The sequence below is a fragment of the Hippichthys cyanospilos genome, chromosome 18 (assembly GCF_059441005.1).
Source record: "Hippichthys cyanospilos isolate Australia breed blue-spotted pipefish chromosome 18, RoL_Hcya_1.0, whole genome shotgun sequence".
Lineage (NCBI taxonomy): Eukaryota > Metazoa > Chordata > Actinopteri > Syngnathiformes > Syngnathidae > Hippichthys > Hippichthys cyanospilos.
In genome coordinates, this window is record NC_142386.1 from 3,708,135 (window position 1) to 3,736,019 (window position 27,885).

Sequence of the window (27,885 nt, forward strand, 5' to 3'; positions counted from 1 at the left end):
AGAACCATCGCAGCATAGCAGATGTTAATAATGCAGTGGCACGTCCGTGTGAAGTCACAGCTTGAGGTCGGCAGAAAATGCAAATATGCCACAATGGACTATAAGCCGCAGGGTTCAAAACGAGAAAAAAGTTGCGGCTTAAGTTCTAATTTTATAACATTTTTGTCATAGTATCTCATTGCATATTTTATGAAGCAACTTCAGTAGTTGAATTGTAACATTATGTTTTATTTCTGGCTCATCTGCTGGATAACAGTATTATAGAGGACAGTGTTCAGCCGCATAAAACTTAAGAAAATTTAGGCTACTACCATTTTGCAAAAAAATCCCTGCAACACAATTAAGCAAAAAAATGGTTCATGTTCCTATTAATCTGCTCTTAATTTGAAAATACGCTCTGTTCCTCTCATGGCAGCTTTAAAAGCCGTAAATCAAATGTGAAAGTACCTACAGAAACCTTGTTAAAATCTCACATACCCACTCAGAAGTGCTGTAAGAGGGGACAGTTTGAAAGACGTATTTGTCCATTCAGCATCTTGGGGTCATTCCCATACCAAGGACATATGGCGGGATTGAGGAGAGCAGCAACGGGGGGGCGGGCAGTGAAGGGGGATGGCTCGAGTTTGGCAAGGCTCGGGTCTCAAAAATCATGCACAAATAAAGCACTGGCATCAGCCAGATGGAGACTATAGCTGCGTAGGATGTCAGCTCGAGAGTCGCAGGTGTGTCTCCAATGACCTACAGCTCAAGAATGCACATAAACACAACACAATTCAGCAGCAAAGGGAATTATAGGGAGCATTCTGCAATGTTTGATTATGTGTGTTTCTGATTCACTATTGAACTGGGCTATGGTTTTCTGCATTCATAGTATGGGAATTGTTGGAATTTGGAAAATAGGCTTTATCTTGTCACCAAGATAAATTAATGTACTTGGAAATACCATTGTGCTGAAGGTCACGTTACACTTCACGCATGTAAACAAGCACCGGTGTTTCCTTGTATGCTCTTGCTCTCAATTTATTCGCTCAGGTTTTGTTGGAAACAGTTAAACTACCCTCGCAGTAAAATAAATGTGACTCTAATTATAATTATTCGTGGCTTCCGCGCCCCACTTTTCTGTAATACAACAGAGCCTAATGAATTCTTTCAGTTTTGATTTGATATCACAGCAAGGCAAAACGGTTTATAAATTACTATAAAAATTCCTCTTCGTCAATGTATGTCAAGTTGGTTTCACGGCGGCACAAATTACAGCATTTCAATATGATTATTAATCAACACCCCTCTTGAATTGAGTCAATAAAAACTGGAGATTATAATGGCCTCGACAGGAGATTTTATTGCAGGGCTATTGTGTAAAACTGCCTTCATTTGCTGTGCTGAGTGTCATGTAAAATGCAATTGCAGTACTTTAAATATACTATCTTTTTCATTCCTTTGTGTGTGTGTGTGTGTGTGTGTGTGTGTGTGTGTATATATATATATATATATATATATATATATATATATATATATATATATATATATATATATATATATATATATATATATATATATATATATATATATATATATATATATATATATATATATATATATATATAAAACAAGATGCAGATTTAAAGGATTTACAACAATAGAACTAAAAAATCCAGACCTAAGACTTTTGGAAATTATTGCATTATTACAGTGAACATTTCACAAACTACATATTAGCATTTTTTAATAGCCAATGTTGATATGAATTTTAATAAATGAACTCGTGTAGAGCTCAAGATTACAACTATTCGTAAGGAATTGTCTCAATTTGCCTTCCTGTGGGCAAATAGTGTTATCAAGTGCACTGCACATTTAGTTGATTTTATTAAATAAGAGCAGTATGTGAAAAGTGTCTTGCTGCCTCCGTGGATGACCTAAACGTTTTTTTGTTTTGTTTTGTTTTTTGTTTATTTTAAGAAAAACATTTTAAAGTATTACTTGTTTACGTATTTGGGAGTCAATACGTTTTCACGTTACTTTTACTTAGATGTAGGATCCACGCAATTAGTTGATTTTTTTTTTTAACACAGAAATTTGTACCGCTACTAAAACTACACTTCTGGATTTGGTTAGAAATATTGTTGCACTTTATATTTATCGCCGTTAGAGGGCAGCACGCCAATTTAGGGCTGGTTCACGTACACAGAAGAAGATCGCCCACGGTGGCAACTAGCCAGTAGACATGTCACACAAGTAATGTACTGTAATGCTAACTTGTCTGCAGGTCGGCGGTGAGTTGTCCAAAAAGTGTCTGGAAATCCGAAAGGGACGTTTTAACAACAGAAACCACATACAAGTGGCGCTTGTCTTGGTTTCGGCAAAGCGACTCGACGTTCCAGAGATTGATTTCTTTTTTTAAACAAGTGGTTAGCTCGCTTTAGCTTGCTAGCTGGAAGCTCCGAAGAAGTCACGTCAGAGCTTGTTTCACAGCCATGTCCACGGCCGGAGACTTTGGAAATCCACTCAGAAAATTTAAATTGGTCTTCCTCGGGGAACAGAGTGGTAAGTCATATTCCCAAGTGGGTGTTAGCGCAATTTGATCAAAATATGTGTATCAAGTGTCCACTTGAAAATGATGCTATGGACTTTGGGTGTGTTGTGGCTTTGCTTTGCGCCCATCGAGTGTCGAGGCTAGCCACGTAGCGTATTCATACATACTTCTTGAATTGCTTTCTCTCTCACAACGGATGCTCGATTTATCCAACCTCAAATGACTAAATTGACGTGCAAGTTTGATGTAATTTATATTGGCTTCGTCAAGATATAATGGTGATGGATTAGCAACTTGACAGTTGATCAGTAAATCGATATAAATCTTCTGACGCTTGTTATATCATTTATAATTATTTTTTAAGCTACTACTGCCCGGTATTATGTTTTGTTAACAACCTGGTCAGTTACATTCCTCCATCTTGGTCCCACCCATTCTCACAAACAGGACACAAAATTTGCTATATAATGGCTTGACTAACAATCCTTAATCCTTATTTATCACCGTGAAGTTAAAGGGCTGTCAACGCTCAACGTTTTAAGAGCAATCTCCCAGGAGGGTTGTGATACCTCAAGCCAATACAATATTAAGTATTAATACTGCACTAGATGTCTGCATGACTCATCTTTGTGCTTTGTAACATGAAGCAATATACTGTTTGCATCGCTGTCAGTCATTGATTGCAATTCAATGATTTCACTTTAGACAAAATGTGTTCTTCTGAAACTCCTGCTAAATTCTGCATCCTAACAACACGCTTTAAGAGCTTAAGTTTGAGAACATGACTGTGTCCCTGGGCGTTAATGATGTTCTTGCAAGCTGCCTACCACCGAGTCTGTGTGTCGGTGTGGCATTTTGCAGTTTTGTAAACAAGCATGTTGACTTTGGCCCTGTAGTCATCAAGTCAATGTGTCATGTAAATGATAGGCCGGTCGGCTCCGTGTCACAGTCCACGCCGGCAAGCGTGCATGACTTCCACCTTCTACATGTCTTCATAACAGGGCAATAAAAGACAGCAGGAGAACTTGTTAGTTTTAAGAATTCACGATTTGTTATGTATGTTGCTTTCAGTGGGGAAGACCTCGCTGATCACCAGGTTCATGTATGACAGCTTTGACAACACTTATCAAGTGAGGCCAACAATCAAAATCAAAGGTTTATGGGCGTAATGCTTAATCTACTTCATGACCACCATGTGCGATGTTTCAGGCAACCATAGGGATCGATTTCCTGTCAAAAACCATGTACCTCGAGGACAGAACAGTAAGTTTTATGCTTTGTGTTCGTTTTGTTCTACTTGTTTTGATTTTGTCTATTTTATTTAGTCCTTTGTGGGCCGACAGCCACACCATCTGGCATGAGGACAAGCGAAAAGTATTATTTTTCAATTTAGCAGCATAACTGGCATGTCCCCCACCCCCTCCTAGATCAGATTGCAGCTGTGGGACACGGCAGGCCAGGAGCGATTTCGTAGTCTCATCCCAAGTTACATCAGAGACTCAGCCGCCGCTGTTGTAGTGTACGATATCACAAGTAGGTGGCGATTTCTTTCAGACATGTTTTTTGTGTACTCCTTATGTGTTGGATGAATGAATTTGCAGTAACAGGAACTGTACAATTTTCTTTTCAGAATAAGTATAAATTAACTGGAGCATGAAGCAATTGTGTTATAGTGACTCCTTTGTAAAATGCCATATGCCTTTATTTAATTGAGTTTTATACAGATGCACATTGTCATTCTTGATGCAATTTTTTTGCCAGATAAGACAGAAATAAAACAGATGATGTGATACAATCTAATGGTGTTTCTGAATTGAATATGTTTAGAGATACCCCACAAATTGAGTTGACACAGCACTGTGTTTTAAGTCTTTACGTTATTTAGGCATTACTTGGTCGAGGGGGGAAAAAAATTACAAGAGATACATCATTGAAAATAGTTGTGTACCACTGTTTTTTATCATCATACCTTTGCAAAACATCGGTCCAAATCGACCAGTCAAACCACATTCTGCGTTTACCGGTTTTCTCTTCATGTCCTACGCAGACGTGAACTCCTTCCAGCAAACGACCAAATGGATTGACGACGTGAGAACGGAGCGAGGAAGTGATGTCATCATCATGTTGGTGGGAAACAAGACAGACCTCGCAGACAAAAGGTATTCTCTTCTTCCTTCCTTGATTCCTTGGCAGCAGGCATGCTAATGAAGGCATTGATTGTTGCTGCTGGAACGTCACAACAGAGTGCTTCAGAGTTTCCTGATGCGGCAACTTACAGTATTTCTTCTCCAATTGGATGTCAGTGCTGAGTGGCATTTTCATCCACTTTCACTTTTAAAAGTGCAGTGTGATTATAAAGTTATGATATTATAATATCACACATACGTTGTTCTCTTTTCAGAGTTAAGCAGCATATTCTGAGCTTTTGCCCATTGAAGCAAATGAGCGTTAATAATTTGCTTTGCCGGCCTTCCTGGCCATCAGACATTGTTGTGGTAAAAACAGGGAGTTAAAAAATAATTTGTTATATAACGTGAAAGTGGTTTTGGCTTCCAGTCTCACTTAAGCAGACATATATTCGTGTGTCTTTGGATTTTTTTGCGTGCATGCACAGGAAGAGCACTGCAATGCAGAGGGAGGCAGGTGTAAATGCTAACAACTCAGCATTGCTCACAATCACATTCGAAATACTCAAACGCTTTCTTGTACAAACTCATTTGTGTTTCATTTATTGAGCAGATGGTAAAATAATAAATGTACAACATAACCACACAATTTTAAGTCAACTTTTCGTCTGAACTGAGTAATGGTGATTTTGGCAGCAGTTTTTGCTTTTTGGTTTGTATTAAGGCGATTTGTCATTTATTGATGAAAGGTAGCAGTTTGACATCCATTTTTGTCAATATTAGTCAGATTTGATAAGCTGTCAGGGGGTCTGTCATGCAAGGTTACACTTAGATGCTGTGCTTGTAAAAATCTCATTAATCAAGCTTTAATGAGATCATTGCTTGCCAGCTTGAGCCTTTTCTTCTTCTTCTTCAGTAAGTATTCAGTGGAATCTATTTAAATTCTGATTTTAAATATGTTTTTCTATTTTTGGTCTCTGTTGAAATATATTGCATCAATACTTTCATGATAACAACTAGGGTGTCCCAATTTATGCACGCCGAATATTTGGCTCATACTTTACTGTTTTTGAGACAGTTTTTTTTAAATCATATCAATAAGTCAAGTATCTTCTAAAATTTCACACAATAAATAAAAAATTAATGTAATTAATGTATGTAAAAAAGAATGTACATTCCTGCTGATATATGGAATCAGTGTCAGTACTCTCGGTTGCAGTATTTGTATCATATCGGCTGACAATTTTATCGGGACACCCCGATCAACAATCACTTTACTTTTAGCCAGTGTATTGATGCAATATTGTGGCCTCAAGATTTTTCAGAAAGGACTCCAAATTATGCGGAGAGCTACAAATTGTTATCATTTAATTAAGAGCTGTTTTACATGGGCAAAAAACAATCATAATTGGATAAACAATAAAAGATCAATCTACCTCTGTAGAGGATCAGCTAAGAATGTCTACCTAACTTTTTTTTTCCATATTTCATGCATTGTGGTGTGATGTCCAAATGTAACCCCTTTATCTACTACAGGCAAGTATCTATTGAGGAGGGCGAGCGGAAAGCCAAAGAACTAAATGTAATGTTTATTGAGACTAGTGCGAAAGCTGGCTACAACGTAAAACAGGTAAGCCGGAGAGCGAGCGTCGTGCTCAGTCACCTCGCCACCGACGCTGCCACCTTGGCCACGCCTCCCAAAGTTCCCCCACTTCCCAATCTTAATTCACGCATCAGCAGATGTAGTTAAGAACACACCTGGCTGATATCAGGGCTCCCCAACCTTTTTATATTTAGTATGAACCTACCGTTAGTGGGACTCTTCACCTGATATGGACCTCCCCCCTCCCCGAAGACATCAGTTTATTACTCGTTTAACTTATTTGTAAGTGAAATTTTGGCACTCAGGTGACCGAAACAAATACAAGGGAATCCGGACAGTTTTCAAAATAAAAGCTTTTTCAAATCAATTGTCTTTCATACTCGAATTCTATAGAAAATAGGAATAGTTTCGTTCTTTCCTCAGTGTGTGTTAGAACACAGATTGACAGATAAGCGAACAGTTTTCAAGAGGAATGAAGAGGCTGCAGTAAATTTGAACTTGTTTTCAATCTCTGGGGGTTATATACTATAAAACTAAAATGGTGCAATTACCACATCGTTATGATCCGCGGAGCGGCGGTTGGGGACCTCTGGCCTACATGGCCTCCTCCTTGTTGTTCAGATGGTGAACTTTTGGTTTTGAGAAAAGGTGGCAGCAGGAGCAGGGTTGAGCACGACTTTTTCGTTCATTTGAAAATATTGAACCTGTACTTTTCTCCCATTACCCCCCCCCCCCCCCCCCCCTTTCCCTGTCTGTCTGTATGTCTGCGGGGGCGTTTGTGTGTTTGCCGTAAACTGCGACTGATCACAGACAGATTACCACAGAGGAGGGCGAGCAGAGGGCAAAAGACATGAATGTTCTGTTTATTGAAACAAGTGCAAAGACAGGCTACAATGTCAAACAGGTGCACTTCCTCCGACGTGTGTGCGTGTACGTTCATGCTGTCCATCGAGTGGCTTCGGCTTGACACGCATGCGCGCTTCAAAACGGCGGCTGGACGTAAACGGGTGTGGCCGCTCACGCTGACTGTCTTTTGATGATAAAGATCCGGCAGAATAATTGGAAAAAAAGTGAATTTAGTTTGACCTCATCCATCTTTGGCTGTATAAAGTATATAAATATGCGATCTACACAGCGCAACATTTAAAAACGAAAGCTTTTTGTGTTGCATGGAGTGAAAAATGATCTTGAGAAATAATAATATAATGTACACACATATCAAAAGATGTGTCAGTTCACGATCAAGGAGTATTAGAGGAATGCCAAGAAGTAATACTAAGATCGGAGTCATTGGATTGCAAAAGTCATCATTTTAACCATAAAGCTGAATAATCATTAATCAATATTACATTTAAGATTTTGAGTTCTTAATTCTCACATAAATGATGAAAAATAGGCCACGTTTTCCCCACAGATTCATTTGCAGATAGTGCTGAATTGGCTTAATATTAGACAAGCACTAGACAAGAGTATCCACTATCTTGTATTAAAAAAAACAAAACAAAACTATTTGACGAGAATTTTTTGATTCGTTATTTTTATGATTATTTTAAAAGAGGATCATTCTCGGCCATGGCACTGAAAGAGTTAAGCACAGATGTAAAACAATTCTTCAATCTTCAACAATTCTTCTTTCGGGCCTACCGCTAATACTCCTTTGGAACATTCCACTTCATGGGGAGTATGATGCCCAAACTATTTGCCGCATGTTGACAATCGTAATACAACACATGCTCACTTTCTTTCAATTCATCGTTCACTTGACATCGTCTTTGCTCCCTCAGTAGAAAAGGCCCTCTTTTTTTTTTTTTTTTTTTTTTTTTTAATTGGTGTGCATTTTTGTCTGTGAGAGCTCCAGTGGAGTGCATGCTTGATCATTCCAATTGACATCCAAGTGACTTCAATTGATTTTCATAGTGTGTTTTTCAGTTCAATTTCCTTCCCCTGGCAGAAAAAAAAAAAAACATGATTTGCATTACCGTCTTACAGCTTTTCCGTCGCGTGGCAGCCGCCCTTCCTGGCATGGACACCACACAGGACAAAAATAGAGAGGACAGTATCCTTTTGTGTGGACATTTGCAGCATGTCTTGTCAAATGTGGCCATGTCACTCTCTCTTGTCATGCGTCAGGGGCAAAAAAAAAAAGTGACAGATCGCTTTACAGCCTGTCATTGTCGGGTTGGCAGATTTGGCAAAGCATATCATATCAATCTTTATTATTGCCATAAGTTTTTTTTTCCAATATGAAAAATGATTCTTCAAAAAAGTAAAAACAGTGCTGTTTAAACTGATTAATCGCGGCAAAAAAAACCTGTAAAACAGTGCTGAGGCTCCTATACAGTTTTCTTTTCAAATTAAGAGCAAATTAATTGCAACCCAAAGCTACGCGTTACTAAATTGTTATTCTGACTTTGTAAAACGTTGCATGCCTTTTTGTCACTTTTTTTTTAACACAGATGCGCATTGCCATACATGACAATTTTCCAGCAGACAAGCCAGAAATAAAACAGATGACATTACACAAAAATTGTCATTGCTGGCAATGCACATTTGTATAAAAGAGCATAAAGGCCTACAACCTTTTGCAAAGGAGTCACTATAACGCAAAGCAGCACATTGCTTTATGTTCCAATTCATTTGTTCTTAATTTGAAAATTATTTGGCTTTTGACTCCATACGAAACACAGCACACCCAAAATCCCAAAATGCTTTTTGCTCACTATAGAGTACTTGATTGAAAAAAAGGTTGAGAACCACTTGACTAGTGGTTAAGACTCTAGGAATCGGATCAGCCCCCCCCCCCCCCAAAAAAAGTGATTTTCCCTAATTCACGCATCCTTCAGTGATCGACATCAAGCTGGAGAAGCCGCCCGAGCAGCCCGCCAGCGAAGGCGGTTGCGCCTGCTAGTTTCCCCGCGTCCGTGGGGAACGCTTCTCTCACCGGGCTTGTTTGTCTCTTTCTGTACCCTCCACTACATCCGCCTCACTTCCCCAACCCCTCGGAGAACGGAGACCTTCGCTCTCGTCCGGCTGCCATTAAAGTCTCCGATCGATATTTGCACTGCTGCGCACAAACATGCAAAGAGTTTTCACAGACGTCTCGGCCGTTCGGATGGAGATGGAATGAGACGCTGCGGCGGGTTGTGTAAACATCACTACGTTTTTCAGCCGGACGGCAAATGTGTACAAAGGCACCAAATGGATTTAGCATGTTAAATAAAGAGTATCGCATTAAGAGTATCTAGTGCAATGTGGATCTGTCGACATCACGGAGGATTCTTGCGTAATATTGTTGCACTAAAAGTCTAGCGGGCGTTAACGCGGCGAGAGCTCGACAAAGACTGAAACGGGCATGACATGTCAGAACGACCTTTACCAGCAAGGTCACCCATCTCCTGATAATTCCCAGCATGTCGCCAAAACCTCAAAGGACAAAAACATGACGCCCACACTAAAACCTAACATCTCCACACCTTTTTATCGTCCTCACGCAGACTTCCTGTTTGAATTGATTTTCTTGGCTTCTGTTTTCTACCCTTTTTATTTGATAGTTTTTTTTAATCTTCTAAGAGTATCATATAGCAATTTGTTCAATTATAGTGTTTGATAAATATCTCATATATACAGAATCACTATAATAAATGTAAAATATGAATGGAGATGCAGTGTGCATGTTAGCATAAAACCAGGGCTTCCTTTCTATCTACTTATTAGAAACTTTATTTTAGCTTTTTTCCGTTCTTGATGTTTTTGTCAGTGATTTATTTACAATGAGTTGTTATATTTATTTCTACTGAAGTCATTTTTTCTTTTTTATTGTTTCTAATCCATCCATCTTGATAAGACTCTGATTTGCTAATGAAATCTTTTATTTTGTAATCATGTTCAGACAACCGCTGCTCAATCATGCTATTGTCACTACAACTTAACCTTGTCCGTATTTACAGAAAGTTATATAGGCTACAGTAGATTCTGTTTTGATTTAAAAGAAAAAATAAAATGAACTTGTGATCGCTGCTGCATTTCACTCACTCACTCAATCACTTGAGGATGTGTAGATTCTTTTGTTTCACGTCATGCTCTTTTATACACTGCTAAAATATAAATGCTGCCATTAGCTTGCAAATTTAAGTATTTTGCTGATCCCAACAGCATTGTTAATTTCTGCTGTTGTTTTTGTCTACTTTTTACATTTCTACATATTTTTTTTTTCACCGCGTTGACGTTTTTCGGTCTTGTACTTTATTGACGGTCCCTGGATTGGCCGGCTGCTTAGCAACCGATGTAAACATTTCCTTCCCAATGGCTAGTTAGGTTGAGATAGGTTGGTTGTGCTTTTGTTTTCTGTCTTACTAATGTTTGATGGCTGCTTTTTCTGTAACTAATCGACCACGGCATTGAATTTCATACCAGCGCCGAATGAAACGTCACTTGGCTGACATCATTGTCGTAATTGCTTTAAAAGCTTTCGCGTGCGTTACGTCGTCATTTTTAAATCATCAATGTTAAAATTCTTTTGATGAGCGTGCTGTTTTGTCGACCCTGACCTTATCACACTTTTTTGTGTCTGTGATTGTCATAGCTTTTGTGATTTGATTTGATTTTTGCGCAAAGACTGGAGCTGGAGATCGTAAGACTAATCGCATTTGATTCATTTCGTAGTTTTTTTTTGTTTTTTTTTTTACATTTTCATTCCTAAAGAAAAAAAGTTTTAGACGTTGCTATGTGCAGCGAATACTACGACAAACTTGAACTAAACAGAAATGCGACAGATGCGGAGATCAAAAAAGCGTAAGTTACCTAGCAACAGCTGTCACAATTAACCAATCACCGTAAGGCATCGTCATTATTTTTTTTCTCTGCAGGTATCGACGTCTGTCACTCAAGTTTCACCCGAGCAGCAACAAAGAACCAGAAAGTGCCGAAAAATTTTACCAACTGGGTGAAGCCTACGATGTTTTGAGCGACCGTAAGCATGTTTCTTTTTACATAATCATGATAATAATAATAATGCAATACACATATTGCCATTTTTTTCTATCATTATTAGTTTCACAAATTCCTAACTAGACAACACGATTATTGCATACGTAAGCCTTAATCGACATAAACAAATAATGCGTTAATCTATTTTGAATGATCTTTTTTTTCATATGACATATCGCGACAGCTCGAAAAAAGGCAACGTACGACAAGTTTGGAGTGGAAGGCCTAAAAGGTGGAATCCCATATGAGTTTGGCAGCGGCGGCGCCTGGTCAACTAAATACGTCTACCACGGCAATCCAGACAAAACTTTCAAGCAATTTTTCGGCAGTGACAACCCATTTGCAGGTACCGTAAATAAACTAAATAGCATGTGCGACATGGATTGCGCAATAATGTCCATTTGTCTTGCTAGACTTCTACACAAATGACATCCCTCTGCTGTTGGGTGGATTGTTACCGGAGGAGGTCAAGACGCAGGATCCCCCCATCGAGCGGGATCTTCATTTATCCCTGGATGATCTTTTCCATGGTTGCACGAAAAAAATCAAGATATCTCGAAGGGTCAGTTTGCTTGCGTCCGGATTTCATTCTAACGTTAGATACAAGTTCGCGGCCATGCTTGTCGCTCAAAAACGTAAACGTATCTCAAGTCATCTTTCTCCGATGAAATGCACGGGAAGTTTTAACTAGCACACGCTGTCATTGTCAATGAGTCAGCCCACTAAATATGAAACTTTTAACGTTTTTTTGTAATAAACTCACAGGTTATGAACGATGATGGCTACACTTCGGGTATTAAGGATAAGATTCTGTCAATTGACGTCAAACCTGGATGGAAAGAGGGCACGAAGGTCATTTTCTCCAAAGAGGGGGATCAGGTAGGGGATCGATGAAATTAGAGCAGAATTAAGACTGGATATTAATAATTGTTTGGATTTTATCACCCGACAGGGTCCCAACAAGATTCCTGCAGATATTGTTTTCATAGTGCGACAGAAGACTCACCCTCAGTTCAAAAGACAAAATAATGACTTGATCTTCAAGGCCCAAATCTCACTGGCCATGGTGAGTCATGATCAAAACCAAAGAAACGTTTGGAAAGTGGAGGGAAAAAAATACCGTTTATAGGACGCATCCATACTTTTGGCCTTCATCTTAAAAAAATGCGTGTCTTATATTCTGGGAATTACGGTATTTAGTAAACTGTATTGAAAGCTGTTTTCAATCATTCCTTTTTATTCGTTTTTTTTTTTAGATTTGGTCTCAGGACAAGTGAAATGTAGCCGCAAGTAAATTTACTCAGGAACTGTATATTTTAGTATTGTTTATGTAAATTATCTAAAATGTGATGGGTGGTCCTCCAATTCTGGAATGACCCTATTTTTTTTTTTCTCACAGGCTCTGACGGGTTGTTCTGTCAACGTAGAAACACTAGATGGCAGACTACTCAATATTCCCATCAACGACATTGTACAGTAAGCGTTTTACCTCTTGATATACAGTGTTTATTTTCTTGAACCCATGCACACATTTTATATTCATTTATTTTCTTGTATTTCGTCCAAAGTATTTCTTTTCCACGCCCCTTTTGTAGTAACTATGAATCAGAACAAAAAGTAGAGGATTTGCATGAATCCAAAAACAAGCAAATCGTTTATCCGTATCCGTTTTTTTTTTTTGTGTGTGTGTGTGTGTGACCACACTGCAGTTTCACATACCAAAAAGTGGTGACTGGAGAAGGGATGCCGCTCTCCCAGAATCCCTCCCAAAGAGGAAACCTCATCCTCATTTTTGGCATCCAGTTTCCGGAGAGGCTCTCCCCAGACAGGAAGGATCTCATCAAACAAGCTCTACTTTTTAAAAATTGATCGCATTTGCCCTTTTTATTTCTCGCCATCAAAAGAGCAAAATGTAAGTCCATTTTGGCTGAAAGACGTTTTAGAATACTGAGTCATGCTCAAAACACAAAATGAGATCCATCAAGTACATGTTACCACCCTGACTACGTTTATTTAGTAAACACAGTGTTGGTTTTAAGCAAACATCTAGCTTTGAATATGTCCCTGTACGTTCCCACAGGCAGTTTTTCACAGCCCATTTACACTAGCCCGCTGTATGCTTTGTGTACGGTACATATTATGTAATCATGTCATAATATTAGCAACAGCTTAACACTTATTTTCAAGAGCCCTTAAATACGTCCTTAAATCATCCTTATCCTTAAATACATACGAGGGCAGTACGACTTTATGGTCCGTTGGAGATGTGCTGCAAATTATCGAAAAGAATCAATCAAATTTTTGATAATTATTTAAAGTTTGACACCCCTGATTTAGAAGAACAAAAATGCCAGCCTCTTCACACTGAAAATTGTCTGATTTTAGTCCTCTATGAAAGCAGAGTGATTATAATTATATTATCAGCTTTTACTTTGGAAATTATCATTAAAAACCATTTCCTGACATTACTGACCAAACCAGTAATCCAGTAAATTAAGCAAAGCGGTTATTTTTATTGTCTCCCTGACAATTAAAAAAAATACAAATTTTTGAATAAATGTATGAAAAGTAAAATGTTTAATTGACAAAATATTACTAATCCATTCCCTTTAATTGCCATCTATATAAGATATAGATCCGTTTTGTCTAGGCTGACAGTGTGATCTTTGACGTCTATGGTCGTTAATGGCAGCGAATGAGTTAAAAAAAATCGCCGTCAATGGCATTGAATGAGTAAAAATGATTACTTGCAGCCCTAGTCCATTTTGCTGATCGCTAACACCGCATTAGAATTACTGAAAACCAGTGAAGCACGAAAATCAAATCCAAGCCTTTCGGCTTTCATGTACATACAACAGTCAAAATATTAGGCACATTTCTACAATCTATAATGAATTGATTACAGTGGCAAAGCAAATCAGGCAGACCAGAAATCATTTGGAAAAAAATGTCACTTTATTGAATCTTCAACACTTTTGAAACGTTCCTAATTTATTGACCAGCAACAAATCAATGCATTTTATCTTTTGGCTCAGTCTAATTACTGCATGTGGTCTCAATAACAGATACAGTACAACATAACCGCAATCTAACATCATCTCCCTTATTCGTGTTGTAAACATAAACATCCTGTTTAAAGGCAGACACTAAATATGGATCTGCATATTTTGGTACGCTAGGCAATTCCCTTTGGGAATTCCAAAAGGGTGTTGCAACAATTCCCGCAGCAGGAATGAATGGACCTCAAATTTACCTGAGCTGTGAGAAAAGGACCCCCCAAAACCATTTCAAGTGCTCTTCCGACCTGCGGCGTCATCACTGTGCACTTTCATGAAGCTTCGGTCTCTAAGGTTTCCTGCTAAAAAGCTTCAAAAGGGTGACTCCCAATACTTTGTCACGCCTCGTTTGATTTGTTCATATGTGACAAACATGACGATGTTCCAGGAGCCCAGTCGCAGGAAAGAAGGCATAAACCTGAAGGAAGGAAAAAACAAACAAAAAAAAAATCCAATATTAGTGCTGACCAGAGTCCTAATTATGTTAATGCGTTTAAAGGCCTAATAATAAAAGTTTTTTTTTCCTTCAACCACTCAAATTGTTCAGTGGGATCAGTTATATCCATAAATTTATTAACACCCACGAAAAATTGAAAAATGGTCGTCTGTCTTTGTAGTCTGTTGAGTGATGATGCTACTTAAGGCAAAGTCATTAACTGTTCTACTGCCACCTACTGTCTTGAGGTGAAACACAAGTCAACAAAGAATTTCGTTTGCTCAGTTTGTCCACTGCACAAGAAAAGGTTGCAAAAATTGCAGGAAAATCAATGTAATAGATCCTATTAAAAGGCATTACAAAAATCATAATTATAATGGTTTTATATGGTCCAAAATTTGGACAGTGGTTTTGTTTTTGTACACAAAATCCCACACGTCTACTTGCTATCACATAGAAATATCAGAATTGTTTCATTATGAAATTTTACATGTTTACATCATTTGCTGGAAATTTCAGCTCCCTAGTGTTTGATTCTTATAAGATATCATAAAGACATACTCCAGATGTCGCCATATTGCCCAAAGCGTCATTGGCTGCAATTCAAATGCGAGCCACATAAGGATGAAAGATCCAAATGTTGTATGTGAAATGGTTTTACCCTTTATAGAAGGCTGTGGGTCCTTCGTTCCTCATCATGATGAGAGCACAGTTGACGGCGCCGGTGTAGCGATTGGCACCCGAATTCATGAAGCGCGTTTTGATGACGTCCACGGGCGACGCCACGACTGTGGTGCAGAAGCCTGCGCCAAAGGCGGCGGTGAAATGACACGGCAGGTTGTCTGGAAGGGAGCATGACTCATTGTTTCAGGGAGGTGCATGAATTGCATATGATAAATTAGAATATGGAAAACAGTCTTGTATTTTGGTATTCTATGTAAAGTAGCTTACCCTGTTGTTACGATTGTTTGCGAGGAACAGCAACCGTGTTCATGGTTTACTTTGACTCAGGGCATATTTACTGTAGCTACCCAAATGTGTCAGAAATATGCATAATCCAAAATCTAATATTTTATTTGAACCAGTGATGTTGTTTATGTTCATTTTGCAAGAACAGCAATAATGTCTGTCATCAACTCAAAGGGGTTTGTCATTGTCTGTTTAATCAAAAGTGTAAAAAAGAAAACTCATAAATGCAATAATTCATTTATAACTGTGTGTTATATTTGTTTCATAGAAATAACCTCAAAATGTCAAACTGACCCAGGCTCATGTAATTTATCCAAAGGTTTCACGACTTAACTCTTTCGGGGCCATGGACGAGAATTCAATTTTTTTAAATAGTTATAATAATAAATAACATCGAACGTGTTTTTTATGGAGGGTAGCTGACACCCTTGACTAATGCTAACCTAATATAAGCCAATTGAGCACTGTAGTGATAACTGTGACCATTGGATGGCAGTGTTTCCACTCATATAACAAAGATTATTTACATGCAATTCCAAGTATGGAATGGAAATCAATCTTTGATATGATACCAACAATATTTGCATAGACATAGCACACAATATTTTGTTTGCTTTGAAAGATGCGTGAGAATACTAAATATATTGGCCTTCTAGAGTGTTTCTTTTCAGATGCTGCCAAATGGCCCCCAAGTCTTATTTTGGACACCAATGATCTTTGTGTTATATTTGTTTGATAGTAATAACCTCAAAAGGCCCGCGGGCCTTTGTTTGAACACCCCTGTTGTATGTTATACTTAATGTTAACTAAGTACTTCTTGACAGTACCTGTTTAGTTTCTAACTTTCTACAGTAACCTCAAACCCAGAAGATGTTTTTGATCGACAAAGGTTCTCACCCGTCATTAGGTTATACTTCAGGATGACCTCCTTAAAGATGTCATAGGTCACCAGCTCCGCACAGTTGACAATGGCATTCCGGGTGATGTTGGGCGCGCACCCTGCAAGTATTCAAAAGTCGCTTATTTCCCAAGCGGCGGACATGATTTCCATGCAGTCGTACCTTTCCAAAGCCCCCGCACGCCCTCGTCCCTGGCGATGGTCTTGTACGCGTCCAGAGTACCGTTGTACCTTCTCTCGCCGTCAGACGAGCGAGCCTGGGCTTGGAAGCGTACCTTCACCACGTCGGTGGGTTGCGCAAAAGCCACCGCCATGGCGCCGGTGGTGCAGCCCGCCATGAGCCTCGTGACGATCCCCGAACCTTTACACGTGCGCTTCTTACTATCGAGGCGCCGTCATCGAGTGGCGGGCCGCCGGTACTCACTTTCGTTGCCCCGGGTGTAGAATTGCTTCATGGTGTCGTAAAGACCGATTCGTACGGAGGCGAAGCTCATCTGCCGCTGCAGTCCCGCCACCAGCCCGTTGTAAAGACTCCCGGGGCCTTCCGTGCGCACCATGGTGCTGATGGTGCCAAATACCCCACGGTATTTGCTGACATTTGTACCCTGGGCTTTCTGAACCTCGCCCTGAACCTAAAGACACGTATAGAATTAGAAGCACATTGAACGCCATTCATTTTTATCCACCCGGCACGTGAGTCCGCGGTTGGCGGTTCGGGTTTCGAATCTCGGCTGTGGCTGATAGAACGTTCAACCGACATGTGTACCAGACACATACGGGGCTGTGAAAAAAGAATGTGCGCCATTCTTGATTTCCGTTCACAGCACTAATATATATATATATATATATATATATATATATATATATATATATATATATATATATATATATATATATATATATATATATATATATATATATATATATATATATATATATATATATTGGTGTGCATTGTAAACTAAGCCCTTATTTTGATTACAATTTGAACCTTTTGTCTGCTGGGAAATAAACGTTGAGACCTTAAGGAAATTGTTTTTATGGCAATCCCAAAATTTTCATTTCTGTCAAAAATTGTGTTTATTATATTTTTTATTTACAGCATATAGAGTGTAAGTCAATAGTTAAGTCCACGTTTTATTGTTTCATGAGACATACATTTGATTTGTTTACGTTTGTTTACCTTTTGTTGGAATCTGATTTATGAGCTACTCTTATGTTCAGGCCACTTTTATATTAGAATCTTGTTAAGTTATGATAATGAATGCTTAAAACATGTCGTATTAATATACTGTTTCTTTACATTCATAGTAAGACATTAATAATTATATTTAAAAAAAAAACAGATTGTCATTGTGTTTGTGTTATTGCAAATCACAGAAATGAAACCGCAATTACATGCAATTTGTTGGGGATATAATGTACAGACCATTTGAATAATTTCATCAGTCCACTTCATCTTCCTACCTGTAGTCGCACTTTGGCCGTGTCCAACGGAAAGGTGACCAGGTCCGCAATGCAGGCTGCAGTGCCAGCGCCGAAGAATTTGACAGTGGCCGAGGGCGCCACCTCACCGCCTTTGATAACCGCCATTTTTGCGCCTGGGTCTGACACACGTGGAAAAATCTGCTCTTATTTGACCTGCACATGCCTTACAATGAGCGCAACTCAACTTGTCATCAATCAGGTTACACAACATCACTTGTGACGATGGCAATGTGGAAATATACGACAAGTGCGTCACTGTGGAACCAGTCCATGCATTTAATCCCGGGTAGTGATTACTTTAGTAATTACTTTGGGCAATTAAGTACTAATCTAATTGATTAAGTACCAAGCTAAATGATTAACTACTGTATTTTTCAGATTATGAACTGCAGCGGATTATAAATTGCACCAACAAAAATTTACAGGCTATAAATTGCAAATTGTGACATATTTACACTTTTTTTTTTAAATTTTCAAACTAACTGGCGAGAGCAGCAACATGCCTTCAACACATGCCTGCATGATTCGAAATGAGAGCAGCACCAACATAACAGACACACTGATTGTTAGAATACTGCACCAACACTTCAGTAACGTGCCTGATTGTGGAAAATACCTCCTGGTGTCGGGTAAAATAGAACGTCATTGTTAGAATACTGCACCAACACTTCAGTAACATGACTGATTGTATTTGATTGTGGAAAATGCCTCCTGGTGTTGGTTAAAATAGAACTTCAAATTCAAAGTCAGTACATTGATGGTGTCGTCTTTTGTCTCCCTTTGTTTAACCACACGATTGTCTCCTAGTGGCTACCAAAAAACTGCAACTAAGCCTCATTGGAAAATAAGCCGCAGGGTTCATCAAAGTGTGTGAAAAAAAGTTGCAATTATAATTCAAATTTTAAAGTACTATTGGATTACTTTAGGCAATCAAGTACAAAGGTAATGATTACTGTATTTTATTAAGTGCTGAAGTAATTGATTACATAAGTACGTTTCTGCCTAAAGTAACTGATTTTAGTACTTGAACATTACAACTTTATTCTCTGAAAATTATTATCATTTATCGTGATGGTTTTTCAGGATAATGTAACTTAACTCACTGAAAAAAGACATCCTGTTATTTTGTTTTCATTTTTAAACAAATTACCTAACAAAAAAGAAAAAAGATGGGGAAAGTACAATTTAAAAATGTCTAAAATCTCATATAAACATGCTTTTTTCCAGTAGAATTTCAAATTTACTATTAATAAATTCCAGTAAATATTAAATTATTGCAACTTTATTCTCTGAAAATTATCATTTATTCTGATGTTTTTTTTTCAAGATTATGTAACCAACAACTCACTGAAAATAATCAATTTCTGTTTATCAATCCACCCTTTTAAGTGATTTTATAAACAGATCCTTTTTTTTAAGATACTTTAATCACTCAAGACATTCACTGTCATTGACAGTTAGACATCAAAGGTCCATTTTAAGCTGTCCAATGTCTCATTTTTCCATGTTCAAGTCATTAAAAATGCCAAGACACGACTAAAAAAAAAACATCCATGAGAAATGCATTTTCACGTCATCAATTACCTTTGTTGTATTCCCAAAGTGACCGAACAATTCTTTGCTACGCCGTCCTCATCCCTCGCCACCTTCCGCCTGTTTGTCCCTCCGCCGAGCCGCAGAATTTATGAACACCTATTGGCGCATGACCCCCAGGCAGCGTGACAACTTGTACCCACCTGTTATGTGAGTCTCCTGTTTACCATCTCCAGCCGCCTGTTGATCTTCACTTTGCAGCGTCACCCGCCGCCGCCCGGCGGAGTTTGCAAACTTTGAAACCGTTGAAAGCACTTTCAAAGCCGCTTGAAAACGACTTTGATGTGCGCTCTTTGATTCTCCATGCGATACTTTTGTGCATTTCATATTCGGTGTAAGTTCATCCAGGGGGTTCTAGAACATGCAGTCCTTTGTGTGTCTATTGGCTCCCATTGGCAGCCAATGAGAGCGGCTTCCCCTTATAGAATTCCTTGAGGGTTTTCGCCGGGCGATACAAAATGTTGCATGCTTCTTATTACGTTTTTAACGATGGCTATTTTATAATTAGTGATGCAGTTTTCTGGCAGATGAGCCAAAAATGATGCGGCGTGATCTGTGCTCGAGTTGCTAATTAAAAAAACCCCTAGAAATACAACCAAATTGAATAAATCGCAGATGAACTGCTTAAGTTATTTTGTTTTTAATCCAAGAATACTTGAATATGTTAATATTTCACAGGGGGTGCCTCATTGAAATAAGTTTTGAGTACCACTGCTCTACAAAGAATTTTTTTGATAATTTGACACCATAAAACGCAACTTTAAGACATGGTGCATTTTTTTGTTGCCTTAATTTATTGCACTTGTGCTACTCCCTCTGATCTGTGTATCATGGCCACCTGGAGGCAGTAAATTATGGACATGCATGGAGATGGCCGCAGCTTCTCAGTAAACTGTGAAATGCCCGTGAGTATTTTTGTACTATCTACATGTGTTGCTCCACCATTGGACTGCATTGCACTGCAAAACTTATTGTTGTTTTAAGCCCAACTATAATAATCTTTTATCGTTAGCATCTGTTAGTTTCATAGAGCTAATAATAGGTGGATTTTTACCAAAAGAAATAGGAATATGCTAAACCTGGAATATGAGGGGGTTCATCGTATACTTTAGTGGTGTGTGAGGAAATTTCCTGAATCTATGTTCAGCTTTCCAGCCGATCAATTCGGTGCACAAATGTGGATTGGATGTACTAGAACATCTGTGCGGGCTCGTTTAAGCCTGTAGCATCTGTAAATTTTGTGTGGCAGTAATGTGCCCGAGAAGCGTGAAACTTTATAGGCACCGTTGGTGAGTGCATGCCTACATGCGGCGCATGTGACTTTCCATGCAAACTTACATCATCGGTCACAAGGAGGTCCCGCTGAAGCCGCTACTTCGAAATACTGAACACTTCCACTGCTTTGTTAAAAAACATTCATTATAATCATTATAATAAATAAGGTTTTTGTCTTTGTCTGGCACTATAAAAGTCTTTATATGTTGACTGTCTCGTTTAGATTTTTGATAGGAAGGCAAATTTAGGCTTGGGCACTTTACCCCAGTTCAGTTATCTAACTTGAACCTCTTCACTTCCCCGGCAATCCAAAAGAAGTCTCACAGACCGTAGACAGAGCCGTAAACACTCGTGGCTGTTCCGGCTCCAGCCAGATCGAGGTGACCTCGTATACGGCGCGTGCAAAATGAAACCGAGCGGGCCCTGCTGTGCTCTGCTGCAATTTGAATACCACGAAGTGTGCATCGGCGCAGTGAACACAGCTTATCACCGCCGCCCTATAAATAAGGCCCGCAGCTATTAATAAAGGCAGAATCTTCTTAATGTAAATGTTAGCGGTGCATGCAAGTATGTTTCATTATTCATGGGCCGTTCACCTGTCACATTGTCTTATTGCGTGTTTGTTTTTATTATGTGTTTTTCCAAACTGCTTTCATTGCATTGTATTATTGTGTCCCTCCATCTGATGCATCATGTTGAGTGGAGTCTTTCTTTTTTTTTTTTTCACATAATTTGCAATTAAATATATACTGTACACACATTAGGTGTGTATATGCATATATTGGGGTATTTTGGAGATGCATTTAAATTGCATGAAGCATTAACTCAGTTGTATTTAATTCAGAGGCAGCTTAACTCTGCTCAAAGACAAAGATGAACATTTACATTGTGTCACTTTAAAAGATGCTTAACAAAATTTGTGCCCGATACAGCGTGAGAGTGGGTAGTTTTGTTTAACGGTTGTATTTTACAGGTATGACATTAAGTATAACAAAGTTTGACATTAAAGGACAAAAAAAATATTACAATAGTCTTTGAAATGAAATAGGATTTTTTTCATGATTTTGTTCATTCAAGGCTACTCAAGTAAATATCTGTTACAATAATCATAGGATATAATTGTCCAAAAAAATTGATCAGTTATGGAACCTTGTGATTATTTAGTTGAACATGTTTAACTGCGTTTTGTTTATATGTATGTTCTTACTGTTTTTTTGTCGTTGTTTTGTTTTATTGAATACTTTAGGCTTCCCTACTCGGGAAGTGAACAGAATAAGAATTTTGTTGTGTAGTATTACTTTGCATATGACAAAACTCTTGAATGATCAAACAACTGAGAATTCCCTCATGGTCAAAAACATGCAATGCAATTTGATACCGTGTCTGTTATACAGTAGTATAACAATATAATCCACACCTACTTTTCTGCGGTCATGCGATATGATCAAACCCTTTAGAGGACACTAAGACTAAGCCATTGAAAGTTGCACTCTTTTCATCTGGTGATTGTATTGTAGGATTCCAAGAATAATAGCTGGGAGTCAACCTATTATAACGTTGTGTTTCCAAATTTCTATAGACCGACTTACTTAAACCTACAATTCCAGAAGAGTGTTTCCAAACGACGTCTTCTAAAAGTTATTTGTTTACTGCAAATCTCTCACTATAATAGTGACGTGTAGTGCCACTGTATGTGCATTTGTTGCCAGTCAAACAACAGAATGCTTTCATTTTCAGGCTCAGAGTTCCCATTAATTGAACTTGTCTGTGTATAATTTGAGGTGAGAGCATCATTATTTGTCATTATTTTTTGTGATATTTTGGCTTGATGGTGTATTGTGAGATTTTGTTGTTGATGTAACCTCATGTTTGAGAGGTTTGAAACGGTGTAAATCGAGCTCCTTTAGCTGGTGGCATTGTTTTACTCTACCCACCTATATTTACGACTAATTTTACAAATTAGAGGCTTGAGAATAACATTGAGCTTTATACTTGTTGTTGATACATATGGACACTAGAGGGCAACAGTTGACCAGTAGAAGAAGCCGCCGGGCGGAAGTGACGAACACGAAGAAGAAAATTAGCGTAGTAGCGGTTAGCCTTGGGTACAAATGTAGCAGCAGATAACGGCTAGCGTTTATATCACGTCTGCTTAGCATCGGTGCAGCAGGCGTGGAAGAAAACCCTTTTACAGCGAGAGTGTGTTGATGTCACATACAAGTTTTCCTGAGTGCAACCCAGATCGGCTTCCCGCAACATGGAGAAACAGTTGCATTTAAACCTGTTAGCTTCCAGACCTCCTATGCCGGGTGGCTTGCAGTCCAGCTCCAAAATGAAGATGGGGTAAGTCATTTAGCATCATATTAGCGTGACGTCAAAGGTAATATTTAAAATCCGATACTTTGCATCAGTTCGTGCCGTATGTATTAATGCAGCACCGCCATTGGTGGTCTTGCCAAATGACTGAAATAGCCCTTGGACTGGATAACAGTGATTTTCAGATGAAGCATTTTTAATATGCTATAAGCCAACAACTAGTTCAAGAATTGAGTACAATCGCTTTAATGCAAATAGTAACTGCTTACATATCAATAAAGCGATATCAGAAATGGTGTCGTTGCACCAACTTTTGAAAATGCTCATTTGATTTCCGTTAGTCATGAAATTTGAACTGATCTACCTCAACCCCTGAGTCACGACAGTGTCTTATGTTCTTAATGATAACTAATAATGAAGAGATGTTCAGACAGTGCTCTGTTTGTCTTCTAAATCCAGGCCTGGACGAAGGAGAGATTTCACCCCGCTGTCCTGGAGTCAGTATTTTGAAACGATGGAAGATGTCGAAGTGGAAAATGAAACTGGCAAAGACATATCTTTTACTGCTTTTTAGTGCATGAATTTCAGTTCAATCAACTTGAAGTTGATCGACTATGACGCTTGCTGTAATTGCTTCTGACAAATTGTTTGAGGGAGTGAGAATTTAGTTTAAATCCTGTGCAGCAATTCTTTGACTACACGGAACATTTTCAGAGTTTACTGCAGTGGTGCTCATGGCCCGGTGCTGCTCTTGCTCCATGGAGGAGGACACTCCGCTCTCTCCTGGGCCGTCTTCACAGTAAGCGTCGTAACGTTTACTTTTATTGTGTCAATATGCAAACTGTAAAATCCGGGCTGTTTTGAATGTACTTAATGTTTTACAGGCTGTCATCTGCAGCAGGATTAACTGCAGGGTGGTGGCTATGGACCTTCGAGCTCATGGTAAGTGGCATGTAGTGCAATTGACATGACAGGAAAATCAACAGTCACTATGGTGGCAGGTGATGCAAACCAATTCACAAGAAGGTGCGGTTTGGAAGGTTTACATTTTGGAATGGTGATTACCCTTAAGAATTAGATATCCAAACACGTAGACACAAAATATATACTGCAATAACTTCTTTAGAATTTCTAATGTTACTTCTCCACTGTGATGTATTGTACTGCCCCCATGTGGCCAAAGCCAAAACGAGCAGAACAATTTGCATGGATTTAAGCGTGACAGTAAGTGGATTATTTTTAATTCTATGTATAATTTAGTACATGTTTTAGCTCTCAAATGCAGGTTTGCATCTTGCATACAAAGGCCTTATTTAACTGCAAGCCTTCAAACAACTGCCGTTTTAACATACAAATAATGAAAGCTTGATTGTCTCTGCTCTATAGACCACCAAAAACAAATTAGATCATTTCTGTCATCTGCTGCAGGTGACTCAAAAGTGAAAAATTCTGAAGATCTCTCCGCGGACACTATGGCCAAGTAAGATGATGTATATTAAAGAGAAGCACCACTATAATAAGTCTGCACACCCATGATAAAATGCCAAGTTTATATAATGAAAACAATGAGACCAAGATGAATTATTAAAACACGTTTTTTTTTTTCACAATTAATTTAACAAGCACATTCAAATGAGAAGCCACAATCATTGTTTTTTTTTGTGCAGATCACAAAAATCTGGCGTTTTAACAGAGTCATGAAGAACTTTTATTTCCAATATATTTAATAATTGTGGCTTCTGAACGTATTTCCCAATACATTGTTAGGAATTTCTCTTTTCTATTTTTTTCCAAAGGGATGTTGGCAAAGTGGTCGAAGCGCTTTATGGAGAAAACCCACAGCCAATCATGATCATCGGGCACAGCATGGGCGGGGCCATCGCCGTTCACACCGCCGCTGCCAATCACATACCCTCACTGCTTGGCCTCTGTGTCATTGATGTTGTTGAAGGTATTTTTTTTTTCCTTTATATTTTCAACGTAGTCTTCAAACGGCATCTTAAATGTCTTGTTCCACTCGTCATCTCTGTTACAAATTGTTTTCACTCAGGCACAGCAATGGACGCTTTGAACAGCATGCAGAATTTCCTCAGAAGTAGGCCAAAAATGTTTAAATCACTGGAGCATGCCATAGAGTGGAGGTAAGACTTAATCCACCTCGCTGCTTGTAACAGCTTCTAACAACTGCTTATAACGCGGCTACATTCCCACGGCAGTGTGAAAAGTGGCCAGATCCGAAACATCGAGTCCGCACGGGTGTCGATGGGAGGCCAAGTGAAAAAGTACGTACTGCCCTGCGTCGGCTATAGAAATCCAAATACGTGCGAGTGTGCGCTCGTGACAAGTCCGTCCTGACCTTGACAGATGTGAGGAGTCAGCCAGGAGCCCTCTGGTCTCCCATAGCATTGGCGAAGGCATTATAGAAGAAGAGGAGGATGAAGAAGGAGAAGAAGACTCCAACAAGAAACGGATGAAGGAAGATGACCAAGAGGTGAATTGTGTGTCGTACCAGCAGTTCACAGCAGAGATATCCAAACTACGCCCCGGGGGCCATTTGCGGTCCGCCATCTACATTTTAGTGGCTCGCGGCATCTGCTAAAATGACTTAACACGGCCCGCGTATTTTAAAAGATGCGATGCGTTTCAGACGAAGAAGGAGAGCGTCTTCACGTGGCGCGTGGATTTGGCGAGGACGGAGAAATACTGGGAGGGCTGGTTTAAAGGCCTCTCGTCACTTTTTCTCACCTGCTCCGCGCCGAAACTGCTCCTGCTCGCAGGTTCGATCGCTCGCCTCGCCGCCGTTTCTCATAGCGGAGGTTTTGTCATCCAGAATTCAAACGTGCTCTTTGTGCAGGGGTGGACAGGCTTGACAAAGATCTTACCATAGGACAGATGCAAGGTAAGCAGATCAAATAAATATCGGATGGTCGTCGGGCAAAATACAGGGTCTCCCGCTTGATCGTCTGACTTTTGTTCGCAGGGAAGTTTCAGATGCAGGTCCTCCCTCAGTGCGGCCACGCCGTCCACGAGGATGCGCCGGAAAAAGTATGTCGCAAAAGTTTGAACTTTCAGCGTGGCCTTTTTGTCATTCGCCGAATCGTCCTCGCTTTCTAGGTAGCGGACGCTCTAGCGGCGTTTATGGTCCGTCACAAATTCACGGATTTTAAAGACGGATTTATGTGGTAAGTGGGTTAAATATGTATCATCAGGCTTAAAATTTCCATTTCAGGCGCCATTTTGAAAGAGAACGCATGAAGTTGGCTAATCTGTCTGATCTTTTTACAGTTAACTGAATATGTTGCCATAGAAGAAATATTTCAAGACTCATCAACATCATCATACAACAGACCATTACAAAAAGGATATTTAAAAGAAAACTGCTTTCATTGTTACGTTTGTTACTTTGCCTTTCAGCTTTGCCTTATTGTAAAACAATCATTTTGTTTTTTTTTTTCTGTAAAGTCCCCCCCCCCTTTTTTTTTGAGTGATGTGTTATAGGTATAAATGTGTGTAATGGCAAACAGTGATTCAGCGGGATTGAACAGATGTCACATGCTTTTTGAATGCGTAAAATTTAGCAATATGTCAACGTAGCAAGATCAACACAGCTGATTTACTTCAAGGTTATCTACAGTCTACAGTCTAAGACCTCGAACTTTTGCACCGTTCAAAAACTCATGATTTGATCCCCACACCATCTGTTGCCCCATTTACATTGAACCCAGCCCATCCCCCGAAAAACATGCAGTTGCACCCACAATGATTCCAATTTCGTTGAGTTTGCACTATAGCAAAACAGGCAGGAACCATTTAAATCAGGGGTCCCTGACCTTTTTAGCACCACACTGCAGATTTTTATTGTGGACCCAGATAAGTCCCAAATGTAAGAATTATATAGCTTACAAAAATGTGCACAAATTACATTAATTAAATCAATCATAACTGAATTACAAATGCAATCCATTTCTCTACAAAACATCAATTAGATGCAAATTAGTACTTAGGATATGCAAATGTTTTGCATTAATAACATAATATTCCAAAGAGAAAAACCTGACACAAATGAAAATGCTAACAAGCACAATGCAGAACTATAGAACTAACATTAGCAGGCATGTTAGCCACAGTCACAAGTTGTTGTATCAACAAACACATTTTGGGCATATCATAAATGACAACATTCTCACAAAGAAAGTACAACTTACAGACACTCGTGAGCAGGATTTCACAGAGACACAGAACAACGTGTGTGTAACTAAATCAGTTCCAAAGCCTAATTGTTTTTGGTGCGACTTATGTGGTCTGGTACCGTTTTGGCACCCCTGATTTAAATATCCCCACATAACTGTTAGCAATTATCTTTTAAATTTTAAGTTGTTAGAAATTCAAGTATGTTGTCATTTTAAGTGCAGCTGCATAGAAAAAAAACATTTCATTTAGGTGTTTTGAATTCCTGCTGAGTGAGTTGTTAATTTAGTATGGCATAGCACACCGATGCACACAAACGACGGTTATCTTTTGTGTGTTTCCTGAAATAAAAGGTTTAAACTGTTTGTGTTTTGTTTGCACTGGGAAATCTTCTACCTTATTATTGAATTAAGTCACA

At 39.0% G+C, this 27,885-nt stretch overlaps 4 protein-coding genes across 6 annotated transcripts; 3 read left to right on the plus strand and 1 right to left on the minus strand.

Moving 5' to 3' along the window:
- Positions 1-2,188: 2,188 nt before the first annotated feature.
- On the plus strand, positions 2,189-10,278 carry LOC148408505 (ras-related protein Rab-6A). Of its 2 annotated transcripts, none has more exons than XM_088440075.1 (8): positions 2,189-2,544; positions 3,605-3,663; positions 3,743-3,796; positions 3,961-4,066; positions 4,581-4,692; positions 7,073-7,166; positions 8,252-8,318; positions 9,106-10,278. In XM_088440075.1, exons 1-8 carry the CDS (start codon positions 2,475-2,477, stop codon positions 9,168-9,170), a joined length of 627 nt encoding a protein of 208 aa, XP_088296201.1. In that variant the 5' UTR covers positions 2,189-2,474; the 3' UTR covers positions 9,171-10,278. The 2 variants fall into 2 exon arrangements, with proteins under 2 accessions (XP_088296201.1, XP_088296200.1); XM_088440074.1 differs by lacking the exon at positions 7,073-7,166 and adding an exon at positions 6,196-6,289 and having other exon boundaries at positions 2,190-2,544.
- A 137-nt stretch (positions 10,279-10,415) lies between these two features.
- On the plus strand, positions 10,416-16,056 carry dnajb13 (DnaJ heat shock protein family (Hsp40) member B13). Its single transcript, XM_088440070.1, has 8 exons — positions 10,416-11,053; positions 11,128-11,231; positions 11,433-11,594; positions 11,662-11,810; positions 12,014-12,127; positions 12,201-12,314; positions 12,648-12,724; positions 12,958-16,056. The coding sequence occupies exons 1-8, from the start codon at positions 10,986-10,988 to the stop codon at positions 13,115-13,117; spliced, it is 948 nt and encodes a 315-aa protein (XP_088296196.1). The 5' UTR covers positions 10,416-10,985; the 3' UTR covers positions 13,118-16,056.
- LOC148408507 (dicarboxylate carrier UCP2-like) lies at positions 14,182-20,000 on the minus strand. 2 transcript variants are annotated; one of them, XM_088440071.1, is made up of 8 exons: positions 19,832-20,000; positions 19,680-19,748; positions 18,075-18,214; positions 17,032-17,239; positions 16,771-16,968; positions 16,607-16,708; positions 15,402-15,582; positions 14,182-14,722 (listed from the first exon to the last, which is right to left on the minus strand). In XM_088440071.1, the coding sequence occupies exons 3-8, from the start codon at positions 18,198-18,200 to the stop codon at positions 14,617-14,619; spliced, it is 921 nt and encodes a 306-aa protein (XP_088296197.1). In that variant the 5' UTR covers positions 18,201-18,214; positions 19,680-19,748; positions 19,832-20,000; the 3' UTR covers positions 14,182-14,616. The 2 variants fall into 2 exon arrangements, with proteins under 2 accessions (XP_088296197.1, XP_088296199.1); XM_088440073.1 differs by lacking the exon at positions 19,680-19,748.
- Positions 20,001-23,043: 3,043 nt separating this feature from the next.
- Positions 23,044-27,832, plus strand: ppme1 (protein phosphatase methylesterase 1). Its single transcript, XM_088441731.1, has 14 exons — positions 23,044-23,306; positions 23,739-23,830; positions 23,984-24,078; positions 24,164-24,221; positions 24,708-24,759; positions 25,076-25,230; positions 25,330-25,420; positions 25,496-25,561; positions 25,644-25,770; positions 25,927-26,056; positions 26,134-26,178; positions 26,260-26,324; positions 26,394-26,461; positions 26,565-27,832. The coding sequence occupies exons 1-14, from the start codon at positions 23,221-23,223 to the stop codon at positions 26,566-26,568; spliced, it is 1,134 nt and encodes a 377-aa protein (XP_088297857.1). The 5' UTR covers positions 23,044-23,220; the 3' UTR covers positions 26,569-27,832.
- The last annotated feature ends 53 nt before the right edge of the window (positions 27,833-27,885 follow it).